The sequence below is a fragment of the Rhinichthys klamathensis genome, unplaced genomic scaffold, assembly GCF_029890125.1.
Source record: "Rhinichthys klamathensis goyatoka isolate OS25496 unplaced genomic scaffold, OSU_Roscu_1.1 h1tg000111l_1, whole genome shotgun sequence".
NCBI classification, from domain to species: Eukaryota; Metazoa; Chordata; class Actinopteri; order Cypriniformes; family Leuciscidae; genus Rhinichthys; species Rhinichthys klamathensis.
In genome coordinates, this window is record NW_026606649.1 from 3,842,638 (window position 1) to 3,859,573 (window position 16,936).

The window sequence follows — 16,936 nt, forward strand, 5'->3', positions numbered from 1 at the left end:
AGTGTTATAAATGTAGCTACGTTTAAAAAATGAAAATATACTTTAAAAGTTTTTTGTTTTTTTTTAAATACGACGTTAATAACTGTGGGAAAGTGTCCACTGAATGTGTTTCATGACTGCAGTTTAAACGGCAAAATGTTATATTGAAAAAAGTTGAGCAATTACGCCCTCTTTAGGACGGTTTTGCTATGTGTACAATCATGTTATTGGATTATTTCAGACATGGCGGAAGGAGTGCGAATTCTCCATTTTAAAAGGCTTTTACTGCTGAATATTTTACCAAGAAGATACTTGTTTGGTTGAAGGTGAATGCGTTGCGTTTGTCTACGATTTAGAAATTGATTACTGTATTCATATTTTGCAGCAGTTTATTCTTCGAATGCGTGCATGTAGGCTAAATGCTGTTGAAGCCAACATTTTTTTTTTTGCACTAGTTTTAAGTAATTTCCATTGCTTAGGCTACTTGTTAGTTCAATAGTATATAAGAGACCATGAATACTAAAGAGATAATTCATTATGCTATACAAATAGAAAAGTTGCACAATGATGGCAGCTATGAAGATATTGTATCATTACTGACAGATCTGAATAACATTCCTGTCACTTTAGAGCAGATTCAGACTACAGAAATTGTGAAGGTTCTTTATAAGCTACTTAATTTCTGTCCAACTGTGAGTGCTAAAACAATAGCAAAGAGCTTGCTCTCAAAATGGAAGAAGTTGTACAAGCTGTCACCTATGCTGAAAAATAATAACAAAGACCCACAGGAGAACAAGGAACTAGAGACACATAACCTGCCTAATGTTGAGGAGTGTTTGGAAATTCCCTCTGTTACCAGTGGATCTGAGCACTTAAATGAAAGGGGGAATGAGAATCAAGCATGTACATGCAACACAGAGCAACATGACATAACAAAGGATGTAAAACAAGACAAATGTGAAGACAGTAGTGTGTGCTCAGATAAGTTGTCTTCAGAAAAGCCTTGTCCAGCAAATGACACTGCAGAATATGTTCAGTTACAACATGAGGAAGAAAGATCTGTCCGAGAGGAAGATTTTAGAACCTCAGTTCCTCAAAACACAAATCAGCCCAGCACTTCCTCTGAGTCCACGGCATTGAGATGCAAATGTATCTTGCTGATTCTCCAGGCTCTTACCCCAAATCAGCAAAAAGACTCAGATCATATGGACAAACACAAAGCCCTTGCTCAAGACATTGAAGCACATGTTCATGCTCTTTATGGAAGAACCCAGCTTAAGTACAAGTCCTGCATCAGGAGCAAGGTGGCCAACCTAAAGAACCCAAAGAACTCTCATCTACGCCAAGGTCTTATGTCAGGACACCTGACTCCAGAGGCATTTGCCCAGATGTCTGCAGAGGAAATGGCAGGGGCAGAACTTCGACAGCTCAGGGAAGGTTACACCACTTTGGGCATCAGTGAGCATCAGTTACCAGAGGTGGTGGAAGGGACACCCACCAGTAAAGTTCGCTGCAGGCGCTGTGGCAGTTTGGACTGCAGGGTAACACAGATCTCACGAGGGATGCTGTTCTTGCCCTCGTGGGTACGGAGTGGCAGTGCAGATAATGATTCAATGACTTTTATGACCTGTGCTAATTGTGGAGAGCAGTGGTACCACAGCAACTGGGTTTGCCTTTGAGCAAGTGTATATGTATTGATAACTGCAATAATGATGAATAGCAGTATTGTTCTGCACTATTTGAGCTTTCAGTGGACAGTTAAATCAAGTAAAGATTTTTCAGTCAGATTAACTTGCTTGTGGCTTTCAGTTTGGTGCAATGAATCCTCATAATGCATTTTGTTCGGAAATGCATTTGGTCCGTTTTGATTTGGAAAAGATTTTTTGAAAAGGTTAAGAAATATTAGCCATTAAAACAAAGTAATTGCATGTCCATTTTGACCCTGGCTTTATTTACTTTTTTCTCAAAAACACTTTTGGGTCATTCCGTGTCAGCTCAACCAGAGGTCCTCGGCTAAAAAAAAATGTTGATTTTGAAAAAAATAAATAATCTGCTATAAGAAATACATAAATGTCATGGATGCATATTAACTAAGTAATCTGATGTTTTGCGGGGGGGGGGGGGGGGGGGGGGGGGGGGGGGGTGGTGTTCACCTGATATTTGGAGCCAGATTACAGGGGTGTAAAATTACTTTAGAAAGATGACAGTATCATTATTTTATTTTTCCACAGAGAGATTTGTAGGTCTGTTAGTAAATCCTGTTGACTTTAGCAATCTTTGTTGCATCATATGCCAACATATTCTTGTTCCTATATGAAACTTTTTTTGTGGAATCTTAATTTTTATGGCCCTATATGGTTCAGTCACAGAGAAATTGGGATGTCAATGCGGTAACATGTAGTTACGACACTACGTATTGGAACTCTTGGCAGCTTCAAAAGCTATTAAAATGAACAAAATCCCTTCTTTCAAATAGGCCTATTCCTGAAACTACGGAGCCCCCCTAGTCCCACTTTGTCAAAAAAATGTATTATAACTATCTCGTGGCCTCAAGATAAGTAACTCGTGGCCTCAAGATAAGTAACTCGTGGCCTCAAGATACTATCTCGTGGCCTCAAGATACTATCTCGTGGCCTCAAGATAGTAACTCGTGGCCTCAAGATAGTATCTCTATCTTGAGGCCACGAGATAGTATCTTGAGGCCACGAGTAGTATAGTATCTCTATCTTGAGGCCACAAGATAGTATCTTGAGGCCACGAGTTACTATCTTGAGGCCACGAGTTATTATCTTGAGGCCACGAGATACTATCTTGAGGCCACGAGTTATTATCTTGAGGCCACGAGATACTATCTTGAGGCCACGAGATAGTATCTTGAGGCCACGAGTAGTATAGTATCTCTATCTTGAGGCCACAAGATAGTATCTTGAGGCCACGAGATACTATCTTGAGGCCACGACATATTATCTTGAGGCCACGAGTTACTATCTTGAGGCCACGAGATACTATCTTGAGGCCACGAGATAGTATCTTGAGGCCACGAGATACTATCTTGAGGCCACAAGATAGTATCTTGAGGCCACGAGTTACTCTCTTGAGGTCACGAGATACTATCTTGAGGCCACGAGATAGTATCTTGAGGCCACGAGTTACTATCTTGAGGCCACGACATAGTATCTTGAGGTCACGAGATACTATCTTGAGGCCACGAGATAGTATCTTGAGGCCACGAGTTACTATCTTGAGGCCACGAGATACTATCTTGAGGCCACGAGTTACTATCTTGAGGCCACGAGATAGTATCTTGAGGCCACGAGTTACTCTCTTGAGGCCACGAGTTACTTATCTTGAGGCCACAAGATAGTTATAATAAATTTTTTTGACAAAGTGGGACTAGGGGGGCTCCGTATTCAAGTGACTCACATTTGGTTTTCGTCCATTGAATAAAGGTAAAATTCAACAATTTTAAAATGGACCCGCATTGAGATCTCCATATCAATGGAATTGAACCATAACAGGGCCTTGAAATTTAAGATTTCAAAATAAATGTTTGTTAATAACCAGAATCTAAAATCATATTAAGATATCTTTGATACCTTTTGAGTTACAGGCACACAAACTTTGGAAAAACAACAGATATGTTATTTACAATTGTTTTGATAGAAAAACCAGATACATTTTCAACATTATTTGTTCTTCAGCAATTGTCCAGTTTACAATTAGAGCCATATTGAGATCCCAATATCTCTGGAATTGAACCATAGGCCTTGAAAATATGGATACCAAAAGAAAAGTTTGTTAAAAAACTTTTTAACAAACTATTATTAAGAGATATTTGAGTTACAGGCATGCAAACTTTAGGCAAAAAAACACAAGAAGTGCTTTTTCTAATTTTTTTAACTGTATCTGTTGGCATATAATGCAACAAAGATTGCTAAAGTCAACAGATTTTACTTATAAACCTACTAATCTTTGTGTGAAAAATAAAATAATGATGCATCTTTTTAAAGTCATTTTTACAACCCTGCAATTTGGGTCTAAATCTTCAAATGTTAGCGAAATCTAAAATTTGAGCTGGGTAAGTTTCTGAAATTTGGATAATTTGACACAGAATGACCCTTTTGTAAAATATATTCAGCCTCTTATACGTATGCACACCTGTTGATGAACCATTGCATGAAATAATGTATGTTTTTTATCTGAAAGTGAAGGTTTATGCAGGTAAAATAAATATATATTCTAAAGTAATATTTATGATGTTTTGTTAGGAAAAGTAAGCCTGTTTTCCCCCTCAATCATCTATTTCAGAGGTCAGGAGTTTGGTCTTTGCTTCTCTAATGACTTTGACCACAGTTTTAAACTAAATTAATGCATCTGAAACAGATCGCCAAAAAAAGGAGAAGCACAATGAATGCAGTATTCTAAATGTGTTCTTGTGTCTAAGCTCAGCAAACATGTGACAGAAAGTGTGCCGCATGCAGAGAGCATGTGACCTGTTAATCTGCCCAAGATAGGGTCCAAAGGCTAAAGGCTGAATGTTTCAGTCAAAAAAAGAAGAAGAAAAAAGCAGTCAGATGTCTCACTTAAAAACATTGTTAATCTATGTGTTGTTTTCTGGTTTAATGTGCACATTTAATTAAATAGACAGGTCTTGAATGTGGAAAGATTCACATGGAAATTATATTTTTTAGCCTGTATATTATGTTGTTAGCCCTTTTTTTCTTTTCTTTCTTTTTTACAGCTATTTATCAACAGGAATTGACTCTTGATTATGTTTTAAGAGCTAATTACAAATTTAACCTCATCTTAAACTTTCTATTTGGTTTTGTGATTCAAACAAGTTAGACATTTAACTTAGGGTAAACTGTTATCAAGGTAGCCTATGTGTAAAGCTGTTCATCGCAACATTCCATGATGTGGCAAACATTGATTGTAATCTTTAAGATTACGTTATGTAGGCCTACTCTTGCATAAGTTCTAACGAGATCAAAAAGCTCCAAGCTTGATGATGTAATCTGACATATGTTGATTTAATATTGCTGTGCGTTTGTGTTTGTGATCAAGTGACATCAGATCATGTGTGCTGTAGAACTAGCAGGGATAGTATTTGGTTAGTGACTCGCTGATAATGCTGTCGTCAATCAAAGACAGTTAATAATTAATGTCCTATGCCAACCAAATATTAGAGGAATAAGGCACTTCAAAGAGAATATTTTACACAGAAGGATGTTTACTGTGTCAGGCTGGCCTCAGTTATGAAACCAATTCAATTCATTTCCGTGTTGTTTTATTAATTGATTTCATGTTAACTTAAATGTCTTATAAATGAGCACTCGGTCATATGAGCTTCAGCAGCTTGTTTGGCCAGCCTAGGGGCGCCATGTCTTGAGACGCTCCATACAGTGGAGGATGCTGCTTCTACTTTAAGGAATGGCGCTGCTAACACAGCACTTCACTCATTGCTGAATTCTCAACGGTATGTATCCTAACTGTCTGTTCCTCGCGCAACACATGTTTTAAATGTACGAAATGCCAAGTGTATAATTTGACAGGACCTTTAAAGCAATGGTGGCGTAGAGCGTCCCAATCTGCCGGTTTGATCATGCGATTGAATGGAATGCCACCACTTAAATTTATCTTACACTAAAGCGACGTCTTGCCACAATATTACGTTTCCTTTGATCATTTGCTTTATTACGATAAAACAGTCGCTTGTAACAGTCCTTCAGTTTGCCATTGATTAACTTCGATATCGAGTAAAAATGGGCTTGACTTCTAGAACCTACGTCGTATTCTAAGAGGTTTTCTGTTGTAAATGCATGAGCAGCGCTGTCGGGGTTTTTAAATGATTGCTATGAAAACACGTCACGAATAGCCCAGGCTTGCCTTTCGTTTAGCTTTACACTGTAAATATTTATTTGCTACAATTCTTCAAAATGTTCAGACTTGTTCGTTTTCAGACTCATGTGATCTGTTATCAAAAGTATACGGTTATATGTAACCTTGCATTAGCCTATGAGTTAGATTTTAGTTTTCTTCTATTTATTTTTCATATAGCACTAGGCTAAGTTATGAGGACAGGACGATCCGTGAAGATCTGTCTCACATGATCGGCGCTTCCGGGGCTCAGATGAATGCACTCCTGTCACAGGACAGTTAAGACTAGTAGCCTACGAACTCTATTTTTTGACGAACAATGTCTTGGGCTAAGGGGTTCATCAGAACTTCAAATTAAAGATACCATTATTTATGACTCGAGCTGTGCTGATTTTAAGTCACACTGGCTTTCAAATGTATTTCTATTTGAGCCAGAAGTCTGCTCTGAAACTGAGGCAGAACTATACCTCACCTCTCACAAAAAAATATCTATTATATCAGTATATCTATTTATGGGTCATTCCTGGTATGCGGTGACTTTTCCTGTCCCAATGATTTATTTACTCATATTTTCTCTAAAATGAGTCGCATATTTATAGTAAATGGCTTAAATTGTAGATTTAAGTATTCTTTACCATTTAAACAGAGATAATAGACATTAAAAATACTATTTTGTATTTTACACAATTTTAATTGATGTATGCATTCAATTATATCATGTCCTCAGTGCACAGTAATCAACTTCTGCAAGAAATATAAACTATGAAATGACAAAAACCCTCAAAATATTTTTTTATTATGTTATAGACTAGGCTAAATTGCCTCTAGTCATACATATAAACCATGTGAAAATATAGGTCTTTTTCTTAAAATTTTCTTCAATTACTGCGTCCCTGAAGTAGTCTTCCACCCTGTTAGTATGTACTTTTTTGCCTTCCAAATCCGACTGCAATTTCATTGAGACCATTTTCAAGAAGTGACTTAATTTCTTTTACCTGCTGGAATTCAACTGTACAAACTGAAGTAAGCTTCAACTCTCACGCCTAACTTTTTTTTTTAGTTTTTGAAATGTTATCCTGCTTGTCCCACCCTTAAAGTTCCACCCTGTTAGGCTATGTTATGGAGAATGTTTGTCCTATCAAAAAAATGTAAAAACAAATCTGACATAGTTATAAAAGTTATATTTATCTGTAGAAGGTTAGCTAGCTAAATGTTGATCACTCAAAGAGCTATGGCTAATTTAGCTCAAAATTGTCCACCCTGTTAGATTCCACCCTGTTAGGTCTATAAACCTAACAGGGTGGAATGTGAAACATATTCTATTCATCAAAAATTGTTTTGCTTGTTTCAAGAAGAAAAGGAAAATCTAAGATGGCATAAGGGACATATACTATCCAAGAAAAGCTCATTATTGTTTAACATTTACATTATTAACATGTTGTGATAACTATGTATATGTCCCTAACAGGGTGGAATATTTTCATGGACAGTGTCTGAACAAACTACCCATAATTATTATTATAGAGTCCCTGAGCTTGACCAATATGTATTCCTTCTAGTTAAACATGTCACTATTTTGGTAGAATGCTAAAAACATGAAAATCATGTTCTTCTTTTTTTCAACACTTATGAAGCCGAAATGTCACCGCATACCAGGAATGACCCTTATACTGGCTTTTTATTGGCCTACTACCACCTTTAACAAAAACTGATCTATTCAGACTGTCAACTTCAATATGTTACATATTGAAAGTGAGAAGTTGTGCTTTTTTTTATTTTTTAAACTTGCTAATTCTGATTTTCATTTTAGGTCTGTAGGTGAGGTAACCTATGAAAGTTCTTGATAATGACCACCAAATCATCTTTGCTGAAGGTGATTCTGCTGGGGGATGGTGGCGTAGGAAAGTCATCCCTCATGAACCGCTATGTCTCTAACAAGTTTGATTCACACCTATTCCACACAATCGGTGTGGAGTTTCTTAACAAAGAGCTGGAGGTGGATGGTCACATGGTTACCCTACAGATCTGGGACACAGCAGGCCAGGAGAGGTTCCGAAGTCTCCGAACGCCCTTTTACCGTGGCTCTGACTGCTGTCTGCTTACATTTAGCGTGGACGATAATCAAAGTTTCCTGAACCTCAACAACTGGACGAAAGAGTTTGCATTTTATGCAGATGTCAGGAACCCAGAGAAATTTCCTTTTGTTGTTCTAGGAAATAAAGTAGATGTGACGGAGCGTCAGGTGTCAATGGAAGAAGCTCAAAAGTGGTGTCAAGAGAATGGTGGATATCCATACTTTGAAACAAGCGCAAAAGATGCCACTAATGTCTCAGCTGCTTTTGAGGAAGCAGTTAGGCATGTGCTCGCATCTGAAGATCGCGCAGAACATCTGCTGCCCACAGACACCGTTGACATACGCAGAAAGCCGCGTTCTAACGGCTTGTGCTGTTGATGCTTTTTAATGAAATGGACACAACTGAAGTACTCCTTGTTATGTGCTAGCAAATAAATGTATACTCTTCAACTCAAAACAGCAGATGCCAGAAATAACTTCTTGTGTGCTGTGCAATATGCTTACTTTGATACAGCAGAGCTATATAATCTCAAACACTTGTCCAGCTCTGAATAATTAACATGAATGAAGAGACTTTTAGAATTACATGTCTTGTTTAGTTTAAAATAATCTCTTTGATTCACATTCATTTGTCATCCCTTCAAAGCACTGGATTACCTTCCTGTGTGATTTAGGTGGTCTAAATTATCAATGTTGGTAAACCAAACCGGGATCAGTGAGATCCTCCAGGCAACAAATTCTAATGCAGTTTACAGTTGAGAAATAAACATCAGCTATTACATTTATGAACACTAGAATGTGTTTTTATCTCATTTTCCTTGTGCACTATGTAATGTACAAGCTGTGTTACTTTAAGTGCCTTTAGCACAGGTTTGTTTGTTTGTTTGTCTTATTTTAACAATCGTTCATCATAAGACGTTTTAGAATGTTTTAAGAGTCATGAAGTGTGATTTTTGTAAATGTATTTTGTATAATAAACGGAGCAATTCCAATAGGGTCCTCACACCATCGGTGATCGGGCCCTAATTAATTATCACTTTAGTTTGAATGGGCTAACAATTTATTTTTTGAATATGCCTGAATGTGAAAACTTATACCATTCCAAGACATTTAGTTGTGAATTTCCTTTTACATAGACATCTGTGCATAATTTCTGTCACAAAATGATTCTCATAATGATCCTGCATGCTCATCCGAGTTTGCAAATAATATTTCACTGAACTATTACTGAATTAAAAGTATTTGATTATAGATTATAGGTTTTTATTGTCTTTTACCATGTTTTTTTTTTTTTTTTCAATCAAAAGTTCAGGGTAAAGTTGAGATGTTTTTAATAATAAAAATAAGGGCACAATGTTCTCATTTCTACACCAGGTGGCGCAAAATACACATTTTATATGCACAAACTGCAGGAGGACTAAATAGAAATGATGATAGTTACCTTGCAATGCAGTGAAGTTATAAGACAGTATGGCAAATAAGGTGCTCCTCTATCTTTTGCACAGGTTTTTTTTTTAATAACACAAAACAGTTCATATAGATCATAGAAATTTTTTTACTAGAGAAGGTTACAAAAATCACTATACAGGATTCATAAAACATCTGACTTCAAATAAAATCGACTATGAAACATCTAAGACTACAATTTCCATCAAGATACAGTGAATTGTTTTGGGGGGAGGACACTGTGAATTGTAGTTCATTAGAACAATGGACTACACATCACTTAAAGTACTGCAAAACAAAACAAAATATCTTTCCTTCATGCAATAATGAGGGAACAATAGAACATCCAGGCACACCTTTTCTTTTTCAAAACCAGGGTAAATAGATTAATGGACATTAATGGATCTATTAATAAATAATGGACATTAATAGATTAATTCCTGAAAGCTCACTTTAACAGAATTTAACATACAGCAAGAAATGGCATATAATTGGTAGTAAAACAATTGTATATGTGGACAATACTAACATGCTTATATTTACATTACAGAGAGTAATTATTTCAGTTAAAAGAGAGATCAATAAAAAGAGAGTCATATTGTAAAAGTAGTAATAGAAAGAGAGAGAAACCAGTTAGGAAAAGATACACTGCAAAAACAAGGCGGCGTTATTTGACTGTAAATTCAAACTATTTTCAGAGTTCCACATCCACATAGCAATAACTCACACAGAGGAGTCACTACCATTTCATAAATCTCATGGTAAACATTGATCTTGCCATATTATCAAATTCTAGAAGACTGAAAAATACCTAGATTTAGCAACGAAACTGAAGGAAAGTATTAAACCTGTATGGCTGACGATGGCAGTTTCTGTTATACATTAATAGGAAATCATTTTTTCTTTTTTTTTTCTTTCATAAAACAAATACATATAAATTGTTCTGCCTCACAGATATATATCAGTCAAATGCTGTTTTCTGGATATAATTTTGAGGGTTGAGTACTAGATAATACCCAAGACTGACAGGTTTGAGAAAATGTCCTGTAAAGAGAAATATTTTGACGGGTGTGTGTGTGTGTGTGTGTGTGTTAATATATCTGCTTTCTATTACAAGATTAGTGTAATTTGTCAAGTACCGGCATTATTCCCCCAACCCTCAAAAAAAAAAATAAAAAAAATAAGAGAGTTGGAAAAAGAGGTGAATTCAGATATCTAAGATAGAGAGAGCCCAGAGAAAGATTCTAAATAAACAGACATTTTCAATACACAACCTGGCACCCATAATAATAATTAAAAAAAACAACAACATTCATTCACTTTCACACATTTATATATATTTATATATGTATAAAACACCAAAAAGGAAGTTCCTGCAAAATGTTTGTGAGGAGTTAGTGCAGACAATCTATCATGTAAGCAGCGCTTCACCAAGACAATGCATCATAATTCCAAATATAACCCAGTTGTAACCATGACTACACTTGAACATACAGTTTCTACCAATTCGAAAAATTGTCAATGCAAAATGACAGTACAATACTAGTATACATACACTTTTATACCAGTGGTCTTTTATACCATGAAGTGGATGAGCAAAACACATCATATCACTATTAACTGTATCATGGATGATTCCACTTATCATTTGTTACAGATGTTAAACAACTTGCCTGAACGTGTTTCATCATGATTATAGCCAACTTATACCACTGTTATGATGTATAGTCAGGATAGCGCACCGCTTAGCAGTGTTAGTTTGTGCAATGTTCCATCTGAAAGTGGCAGGTCATTGCAGCGGCTGTGTGTTTGTGTATGGGTGTTTTTGGTGTGGTCTAGAGAGCAGGTTAGGTAGAGGTGGGGTAGAACAGAGTAGAGCAGAGAGAACTGTTTATGAGTACGAGTTTAGACCCTCCTTGGAGCGTGACTGCACATCCTGCAATTCTTGATCATCCCTGGTCTTGATGTCCTGGTAGTCATGAGTCTGCTGACATGCTCCCTTTAGGTAGGCCCAGTTCGCTGCCAGGATCATCAGGTAGTGGATCTGTGAACAGTAGAGATGGGAAAGAAGACAAACAAAATAGACAGAGAGATGGAGAGGTAGAAAGACAGAGGAAGAAACAGGTGGAGGGAAGGATTAGTCATAGTGGGTTAGTTAGCCAAAGCCAGCTATAAGAGTAAAGACAGTATTAATTGGTTGCTCTAAGAACCTATTAACTTAATCTCAGTGAATTATTATAGCTGCACCACACAGAAATCAATATTAGTTGATCAGAATACACTGAAAAAATATCTTTTTATTGTGTCACTGTAACGTGTAGTTCTGTGTCTGTTTTGTTTCATTGTGTTTTGTTTCTGTTTTCCCTGTTCTGGTTTGCCTGAGTTCCCTGTGGTTATTAGTTTTCATATTTCCTTATTTTCCTTCATTACTCAGTCTATTTAAGCCTTCAGGTCATTCAAGTTCTTTGTTCGGTCTCGTTTACGTCTTTGTGTGGTTGTTATACTATACTCCTGAAATCTCTTGTTGGATTATTATTAAATACTGTTTTTGTTGTTTGCTCTGTCGTGCGCTTTATTGCAGCCACTTCACCCATTGAAGTTACATCCAAATTTGTATTTTTTTCCTCAAATTATATTTATATATATTTTTTATGTAATATTAGAGCTGCATGATTCTGGATAAACTGAAAATCTTTTTTTAAATTTTTTTTTAAAGAGAGATCATGATTCTCCCAGAATTCTGAATAGGCAACTAAACAAAATAACATGTTATGTACTAGAGGTTCTGACAAAATGTTAATTGCAGCATAAAAATATTTAATTATTATTAATAAAAAAAATGTAATCTGTTTAAAAAATGAATGATTCAATGACTAACTCTAAAAGACTTGACTTGTTTTATTGCTGGATGAATCAGCGTTTTTGAACAAATCTCTTGAATGACTGATTCAATGACAAAGTCACTTGTTGCCACTTACTGATGTAATGATGTAATTGTGCATTATTGTAACAAATAATGATATTGTGCATTTGAAAAGAATGAAGCTGTTTCATACCTATACATGACAGACAACTGTTCTCTCTGGGTCAGCAACAGCGTCAACGCAGATTTAAATGTTTCGCTGTGATCATACTTGTCAAAGGTTTAATAGCCTGGGAGTTTAAATCGAGATTACGATCTTTTAACGATAAAACGTGCAGCTCTATTTATTATTATTATAATATGAAAGTAAAATTTTCACTTGAGATGAAACTAAAAACATTTTGTTAGTTCATGTTTAATTTAGTTTACTATTATGTCTTTTTAAAATATGCATCATATTTTCTGTTATGCACCTGCAAAAATGAATAAAACCCACAATAATTTCAGCAGTCAGTAAAGCTAGCCAATATGTTTTCTGCACATCAATACACGAAAATACTATTTAAACAAAATTGTGTCTTTTAATTGTTTTATGGGTAGTGTTATTTGCTTTTAGACAAACTGAACGAAACAGGTTTAAACCCAGAAACCATGATTTTCGATTAGACCAATATTGAAATGCACTTTAAATAAATGACAGTCATTTAACTTTTTTCAGTGTATCCAGCATCACATGAATTATTATTATTTCAGGTGTTAGCATTTAGCAAATAAAAGATGATGTAAAAACTACTGGTGGTATCCAAAGAAAGGTAAAAAAAAGATGAGCTGATCTATCAAATAAAAAGAAATGAACTTCTCAACAATTCTTGTTTATTTCTTCTTTCAGAAAACAGGAACTATCCTGGTTTGAGAATGATACAAAAGGCACAGAATCTATATACTGTTTTAATTCTATAATAAACAGAATACTAAAGTAAGTAGTAGTTGGATGAATCTAACAATAAAGGCTCTGAAAGATATTGTAATTTTTTTGTCATTTCCATGAATGCAAAACATCACACGAGGAGTTAAAAAGTACAGTCACACCCTTCACAGGTACATGAAGCATAAGTAAATGTTTCATTTTTGAGCATTAACACAACATTCATATTAGCTTTCATAGCAGCAATAACTATGCTCTTCTCATCTACTGTACTTGCCTTGTCTTTTCTATCTGACTGAATTATGGACTATTGGTGCCTCAGAGCGAATATAATCCAATGGAGACATAATTATCAAATACTATGTTTTTTCTAGTTTTAATCCTGTCCATTAGGTGTTGTTGGACTGAGAGAAGAGTTACATTCTCACTAAGCCTACTTAAATGTAATTTTCTCATTAACTGTAAATAAAATCCATTATTGTACTTGATGAATTTGGTCCTAGTAACACAGGTAAAAATGTATGGAAAACATTAAGTGAGTGAAATATTGTACTTGTTTTGTCAAAAGATCACACTTTGTCAAACTAGTACAGAAACATTAGACCATAACATTATGCACTACATTGTCTATACAATAAGTCCAATGCTATTAGAATTAACAATTCTCTATTTATTCTCTACCTTACCTTTTTCCTGACCTCTTTTACACTCTATCTCTTTTTCTCTCTATCTTTGAGAACAACTTTCACAGACTTTGCAGTTGCCCTCGTACAAAAAGCTCAAAATTTAGTGGTGTGACTGTGGTCGTAGCTCTTAAACTTCAACACAGCAAAGTTATACGTTGTGGCCATCACATAGATGAGCTGAATGGAAGAGAGACAAACCAGTGGGTGAGACCAAACATTGTTTTATATGTACAGTAGCAACTTTACAACAGAAGTTGCACCACTTCCCCATAAAAGCATGTACGGCTAGGTCAATCTGTGCCTAAAGATCCTGAACTGATGACAGAATATTGCAAAATAGCACCATAGCACTATATTGTACCATTTTCTCTACACATAAACGCAATTCTTTACTAAGCAATTTTAGACTATTTTCAACTATTATTCTTGATATAAACAAGTTACTTAAGAAAACAATTAGAAGAACATTTAACATGAAATCTTACCAGTGCGATCACAGTGGCACCAGCTCCAGCACAGGCAACAATATAAAGATGGTAGGACAGATAGAACTGCAATGAAATGTTATGAAATCCATTACTAGCATTACTATGAAAAAACATAACTAACACAAGACTACAGACCTATAGCCACACAAAATGTGATATTACTCATTTAAAATAAAACGACATTGCCGGAGAAATTTGAAACATATTCCTTAAGGCAGCACACAAATGTCAGGCTTTTACACTTTACTATGAATCCTACTTTATAGTCTCTTTTTGCTGTGAAAAATGTGATAATAAACAACTTCATGTTACAAATGTATACTGTATCAAATGATTCAACAGGCTTCTAAGGAATGTACATTCCTCCTGTACATATATCATTTTTACATCTCTTAAACATTGTTGTATTGTATTGTATTATATGTTTTGGCCCCACAATAAAAATGACAGAGCTTTGATCTTAAAACTAAGCATTTCAATATCATCTTACTAAGATGTATTATTGGGAGATATTAGAGCTGCACAATTCTGGATAAATTGAGAATCACAATTTTTTTTGTTTCAAACAGAGATCACGATTCTTCTGAACAGACAATTAAACAAAATAACATGTAATTTACTAGAGGTTCTGACAAAATGTTAATTGCTGCAGTCTATTTAGAATGTTTAATCTGAATGAATTTTTTTAAATACGTTTGAATGAATGATTCAATGACTCACTCATAAATACTTAGTTTTCAGAGTTTTTGAACAAATCTCTTGAATGAATGATTCAATGACAAATACATTTGTTTAGAAGTCCTGTAACAATGTAATCTATACAACTGCTGAAGCGTCAAGTTACTTTCAAAAGGTGATTTGCTGTATTTTTATCGCTTCCGTAGATATCAGTGTTTATATCCGAACTATAATCTTGTATCTTTTATCCTAGTACTTTTGTGATAATAAAAATATTTATAACACAGAAATAATACTGTGTTGTTGAAAAGAAAAATGGAGAAACATCCTGGAGTGTTTTCCTCAAAAACCTTAATTTATTTTCGACTGAAGAAAGAAAGACATGAATATCTTGGATGACGTGGGGGTGAATAAATTATCAGGACATTTTCACTAATCCTTTAATAGAGACAGGCTAATCGTTGTCATTTAGGAATGAGATCATGATTTTTTTTAACGATGAATCGTGCAGCTCTAGGAGATAAACAGTAGTGACAACTGATATTTACATGCATTTTATGTCAATAGTCTGCTATACTGTTATAAAAATGTACTGTTATTAATTTACATTACAATCAATCAGAATTTCATCTTATTTTTTGGCCATAGCCTATAAATAACATCAACTGCATTTTTTTGTTTGTTTTTTTGTTCAGTAAACAGTTTTCTGACTATTATTTCATGTCAGGCTTCACAGGGTAAATAACGTCCTTCCAGTACATACTGTATGTGATGATCTTCAGGGACAAATGAGGTAAATCTTTACCTCACTAGTATTGCAGATGTCGCTTAGTGTGGACCCACAGGCTTTACCAGGGCTCGCGTTCCATGGAATGATTCCTGAAAATGATTACATGTATTAGATACATTCATCTAAAAGTTATAAAGAATACCAAAGCAATACACTTGAATAATTACATATTATTAAATGGAACGAATGGTTACATAGTTTGCCACTGGTAGGGCTTTCAGTAAATGCCAGGTAAGGAAATGGCTGATTGTATTTGTAAAAGGAAGTATACACTACACTGTAAAAAATATTTTAGCAATTTAGTTATTTCAACTTATTTTTTTTGTGTAGAGATAACTAGATTGTCCAGACAACAAGAAATTTTAAGTTTTCTTGTCCTCAACTTATCGAAATAAAAAAAAAACCATGCAAAAAGATAACACAAAATAATGAGTTAAGTTTTTTTACAGTGTAGTTAACATTCTATTAAAATCAAATCTTACATTGTAAATTGATGTTGATTTTGCAAATCAATATAACCAAGTATTATCTAATGATTCAATCTCAATCTTTTTTTTTACCATACTGCCGCACATCGACACAGATGTTGTCCACAGAGGTGAGATTGGCAATAGGGGACTTCATGGCACCACACGTGGTCCACATGTTATAAAAGAGGAAAACAGGCACCGCAGAGAAGCCAAAGATGCCTAGCCATCCCAATCCCAGAATGTAGGTGAGGAACACAAACTTCAAAAAAGAAAAAAGAAAAAAGAGAAGTCTTGTTTAGGTTGTTGCAGTTAGACTCGCATGCTAAATATCCACTCAATATCCATATATCTAATATCATAATGACTAGAATAATCTCATAGTTTTAATCCTGTTTAAATCCTGCAGTGTATAAAGCATGAATGTGACCCAGAATGATGACCTATTTACCGCTGAATCACCTTGTATCTGTCGCAACTAGATTATCACAATCACTCATGTGAACATACACACATGATTCCCAGCTTAAAAAACATCACAAGAGTACACATACATACAAAGACACATCCATACATGGCCTGAAGGCTTTAAAGATGAATCCTACTGGACATCTGCAGCAATTATAGGAATTAGGGTACACTGCACTGCTCGCGCCAGATCTG

At 35.2% G+C, this 16,936-nt stretch overlaps 3 protein-coding genes across 5 annotated transcripts in view; 2 read left to right on the top strand and 1 right to left on the bottom strand.

The window, feature by feature from the left end:
- Nucleotides 1-214: 214 nt before the first annotated feature.
- Nucleotides 215-1,766, top strand: LOC130087805 (transcription elongation factor A N-terminal and central domain-containing protein). Its single transcript, XM_056254284.1, has one exon. The coding sequence runs from the start codon at nucleotides 492-494 to the stop codon at nucleotides 1,656-1,658; it is 1,167 nt and encodes a 388-aa protein (XP_056110259.1). The 5' UTR covers nucleotides 215-491; the 3' UTR covers nucleotides 1,659-1,766.
- Nucleotides 1,767-5,073: 3,307 nt separating this feature from the next.
- On the top strand, nucleotides 5,074-8,971 carry LOC130087807 (ras-related protein Rab-9A-like). 3 transcript variants are annotated; one of them, XM_056254288.1, is made up of 2 exons: nucleotides 5,074-5,455; nucleotides 7,667-8,971. In XM_056254288.1, the coding sequence occupies exon 2, from the start codon at nucleotides 7,703-7,705 to the stop codon at nucleotides 8,306-8,308; it is 606 nt and encodes a 201-aa protein (XP_056110263.1). In that variant the 5' UTR covers nucleotides 5,074-5,455; nucleotides 7,667-7,702; the 3' UTR covers nucleotides 8,309-8,971. The 3 variants fall into 3 exon arrangements, with proteins under 3 accessions (XP_056110263.1, XP_056110262.1, XP_056110264.1); XM_056254287.1 differs by having other exon boundaries at nucleotides 7,675-8,971; XM_056254289.1 differs by lacking the exon at nucleotides 5,074-5,455 and adding an exon at nucleotides 7,564-7,594 and having other exon boundaries at nucleotides 7,675-8,971.
- Nucleotides 8,972-10,587: 1,616 nt separating this feature from the next.
- The window catches only part of gpm6ba (glycoprotein M6Ba), a 33,933-nt gene continuing 27,584 nt past the window's right edge, over nucleotides 10,588-16,936 (bottom strand). The window contains exons 4-7 of the mRNA XM_056254285.1: nucleotides 16,367-16,535; nucleotides 15,822-15,895; nucleotides 14,336-14,401; nucleotides 10,588-11,420 (exon numbers count right to left, since the gene is read on the bottom strand). Coding sequence (XP_056110260.1) covers nucleotides 11,268-11,420; nucleotides 14,336-14,401; nucleotides 15,822-15,895; nucleotides 16,367-16,535 — 462 coding nt within the window. The 3' untranslated portion in view covers nucleotides 10,588-11,267. The remainder of the gene's footprint in view (nucleotides 11,421-14,335; nucleotides 14,402-15,821; nucleotides 15,896-16,366; nucleotides 16,536-16,936) is intronic.